At 36.6% G+C, this 3,891-nt stretch overlaps 1 protein-coding gene across 1 annotated transcript; it reads right to left on the minus strand.

Annotated features, from left to right (window-relative positions):
* Positions 1–345: 345 nt before the first annotated feature.
* Positions 346–3,471, minus strand: LOC147490517 (short-chain dehydrogenase RED1-like). The gene is made up of 3 exons (XM_086568645.1): positions 2,968–3,471; positions 1,200–1,359; positions 346–873 (listed from the first exon to the last, which is right to left on the minus strand). The coding sequence occupies exons 1-3, from the start codon at positions 3,302–3,304 to the stop codon at positions 537–539; spliced, it is 834 nt and encodes a 277-aa protein (XP_086424771.1). The 5' UTR covers positions 3,305–3,471; the 3' UTR covers positions 346–536.
* Positions 3,472–3,891: the final 420 nt, after the last annotated feature.

A 3,891-nucleotide genomic window follows, 5' to 3' on the forward strand; every position in this document is an offset into this window, starting at 1 on the left:
CTTTTAATCGTTAGATTTTGGAGTTGGGGTATCGTTTGTTTGTCCACGCAAGTGGAATTTGAAATATAGATTCAGTGCAAATATCGAAACGAACGAACAGTCATGTGATCATCCATTTTTTACTCAAAATATACATATATATCAACAATGAAATACACGTAAAGGATTGTCGTCTTATGTTTATTCAAGAATCAGACTGTGATTGGTGAACCAATTTTGATTCCCTTCTCTCTTCTATGATAAAATGATACAAGACATGCGTATCTACTTGCCAAACAATCTATCTAAAATCGCACAAGGCGTCTGACAGCCAGGCAAGTTTCCAGCCAGGTAAAACTTTCAAGATGCAACCAAAAAAACTCATTACTCACACTTTCAGACAACCATAGATAAAACACTTCTTCAGATGTTCTAATACATAAAAAAATAAAAATAGAAAACTAGTAAACGAAATGCATGAACCTATGTTGCAATTAAGCAAAAAAAATTGAAGCAAAACTTCGGCTTAGAGCCTTAGACCACAGCTGCAGTAGGCTTCAACATTTCATTGACTTGCTAAGGATAAAATCTTTGATAGAAAGTGGCAGGTGATACAGAATAGCCGAAGCTGTGGAGTACGGACCATACGTGAACCACGCTGGTGGATTCTTTTTAAGAACAGCGTCAACAGTCTTTTTAGCGAACTCCTCAGGTGTGATAGGATTCATGGTGTGTAACAGGGTGGTTCTTGAACGAATGACATCATTGAATGGTTTGTAAAGCTTCCACTCAGGCATCCGCTTGTAGCTAGCTGTGGAAGTATTAGCTATATTTGTTCGTATTGCTCCAGGAACCACAGTAATTACATCGATTCCAAACGTTCGCAGTTCCAATCTGCAAAGAGATTTTGTGCAAGAAAGTTCACGTTCAGAAAGTCTAAGAATATAAATCATCTTTCGACTAAATGACTGCAAAGATAAGCTATAGAATATACAAAGTCAACAATTGGCATAATGTCTGAAATAGATAAGATCCTACTTTATGCAACCAGTTGGCGAGACATTAGACTAGACCTACTAATCCCAGTGGATTTACAAATTGTATTAAAGCAGGATGAGATGCAGAAGATACAGCAGAGAGATGGTGATGTATACAAACAAAAGAGATGTATTACAAATCTGTTGAGCTAAAGAAGAAACCAGGTGGTAAGCATTTGAAACCTCAAACTGTCAGTCAGGGAGTGAAGAGCAGCTTTGGAAGCAGTGTAAGCACCCGCCCAGGGACCAGGTGCCAAAGCGCCAACACTTCCAATATTTACGATCTTTCCCTTTTTCCTAGCGGCCATGTGAGGCACCGCAGCCTGAATTAACCTCATTGGACCTATAAAACAAAATGGGTAAATAAAAATGAAGGACTGCACAACATCTGCAACAAGTACATTACAAACAACATCAGGTTCAGTGACAGCTTTGTTTTGCATTATACAGTCTAAGCAACTTCGAGATTAACAGCATCCATATGGTTTCTCAAACTAAATCTTCTCTTGATGTGATTCATATCTCTACCAACTACAAAATTCCATTTAATCTCTTAACATGCTCTGAATGCCCTTTTAGAAACCTCTTGCACCAACCCACTCCTTTTGATGTTGCAATTACACATTAGGTTACATGTGTCTATCATTTTGATCGAATCTGTTTGTAACCTACAGAGGTTCCTAGTTACTCAGGGAACATTAATTAAAAAAAGAAACCATTTACAATTCAAGAGGGTCAGCACAAGGGTAGAAGTGGCTTGGTCAGATTGCCCCATTTGACATGGAATATCACTTCCTAGAGAAGATTCCAAGAATGGAATCAGAGTGTGTGAGGTCCCTTATTAGATGGCAAGTCTACCGACCAATTTTTAATTTCAACCCTCTAAGCGTAGTGTAGACATGCAAGGAAAGAACTCATGAACAAATTGAGGTAAGCAAACTACACAATTCTCAATCCGGCATCATGCAATCAGATGTGTTTGTAACTAGTTGTTGCATCAGCAAGTATAAATAAACAGAGACCATACACACGAGCATATATCTACTATATCTGGAAAGTAAGCTAAGAGATCATCTTGCACAAGAGGCAGAAAGAGATGTCTACCACAGCATAAAATAGGATCAGTGATAAACTTTGATGCGCCAAACATTTAGTACTCATGACCAAGGCTCAAAAGCTGTTGGTACTGTAGTACAACTGCTTGGAGTAATTGTTTGTATGACCATTATGACAGTAAATAACAAATGACCGCGGGGTAGGGGACTAGAACAGAAGTTAAGAACAAAAAAATAGGTTAAAAAAATGACCCAGACGAACAGTATCACAGTACTTATAAAATTAGCTATTTTCTGCCTAGACTCTAAACAGCTTAAGATGCTTATTGTCATGGTGAACAAGACAGCTAAGCATTAGAGAGCGGCCCTCTCAGAACAAACAAGAATGAAATTTCCGGGCAACCTTCCCTACATCGTTGTACATGACATACAGCTTCAAAACGAAGCTTAGTCGGAATTCCTCAATGGATATAAATAGCATTCTAAGACACTCGAAACATATTATTTTCTGAAACATTGCTTGTATTCCAGTTTTCATATATGTTCAATCATTCCACATACTCCTCAGAGATTTTAAACCAGATGCAATGTTGTAAGCTAATTTTGTAAGATAAATAATTAAGATAATCAGATGAACATATTGTGAGTTCATTCATAATTCATAGTTCCTACTTATAAGCTACAACTGTTACAACACAAAAATAGATTAAGATACACTTATCTTTTGACATATTTACGACCAATAGATCACTATTAAGTATTCAAGGTTTCTTTCGGAGCAAAGTGCTTAACTGTGTAAGTTGGAAAAAAAAAAACAATTTATATACAGCATCAATTCACATAATCAGCACCACAAGAAAGTAAGCAAATATTGAATGATGAGTTGAACAGATTACCATAGACATTGGTATTGAAAGTATGCTCTATTGAAGAAAAAGGGATTTCAGCCAAAGGAGCAACGCAATGAACACCAGCATTATTGACGACGATATCGATACGACCAAACTTATCAAGCACACTAGTTAAAACATTTCTAACACTTTCATCAGATTGAACATCCAGTTCATGAAGTGAAAATCTAGGATCACTTTCAAGGTCTTTCATTGAAGCCAGAGATCTAGTTGTTGCTACAACTAAACATTTCTTTGAAGCAAAAGCTTGTGCTAGGGAGTGACCAATACCTCCACCTGAACAACCAGTTATCAAAACCACTGGTTCATCTGAAACATCCATTGCTTTGATATATGGTTAAGAAGTAAGATTTTGAGCTTGGGTATTGAGCTTTGAATGATTCTGAACGGTACTCAAGTTTCAAAATCTAATCTTTCTTTTGGTTGAAGGGTAAAAGTTACCGAAAATGAGAATTGGTGTTCACGGTTCACCCAATGCATTGAAGAATCAGACAGTTACGTTTGTTTTATATTTTTATATTTATGTTATTGTTTACAACGTCTGGAAAATGGGCCTTGTTAGTGTGTGACTTGGGTTTCATACATAAGAACTGTCATTGCAAATATCCAGTGTTTTTTGGAACCACATATATATCATTACCACCTGATTATCTATGTGTATTTTTACTGGGAACACGATAAATTTTATGAAATGTTACCTGGGTCCGAATTTGCGAGAACCTATCTTAAATATGAGTTCCAGAAAAAGGAAAATCACTCATATTAATCACTGATGCAGTATGACCATCTCAAGACCGAAGAATATTGAAGAAAAGGTCTTTGCGACATGTTCAGTGCTTGCAAAAAAGGATTTACAAGTTCTATATGTTATCGACCCATTTAAAATCTTTGAAAGAAACCCAACTTCAA

The sequence above is a fragment of the Coptis chinensis genome, chromosome 6, assembly GCF_015680905.1.
Source record: "Coptis chinensis isolate HL-2020 chromosome 6, ASM1568090v1, whole genome shotgun sequence".
NCBI classification, from domain to species: domain Eukaryota; kingdom Viridiplantae; phylum Streptophyta; class Magnoliopsida; order Ranunculales; family Ranunculaceae; genus Coptis; species Coptis chinensis.

Excerpts from the sequence above, each read along its gene's own strand:
- LOC147490517 (XM_086568645.1), bottom strand. The coding sequence starts at position 3,304 with ATGGATGTTTCAGATGAACCAGTGGTTTTGATAACTGGTTGTTCAGGT. Across the intron at positions 1,360-2,967 it reads TTTCAATACCAATGTCTATG|GTCCAATGAGGTTAATTCAG; the intron begins GTAATCTGTTCA and ends TTTGTTTTATAG. Across the intron at positions 874-1,199 it reads TCCCTGACTGACAGTTTGAG|ATTGGAACTGCGAACGTTTG; the intron begins GTTTCAAATGCT and ends ATCTCTTTGCAG.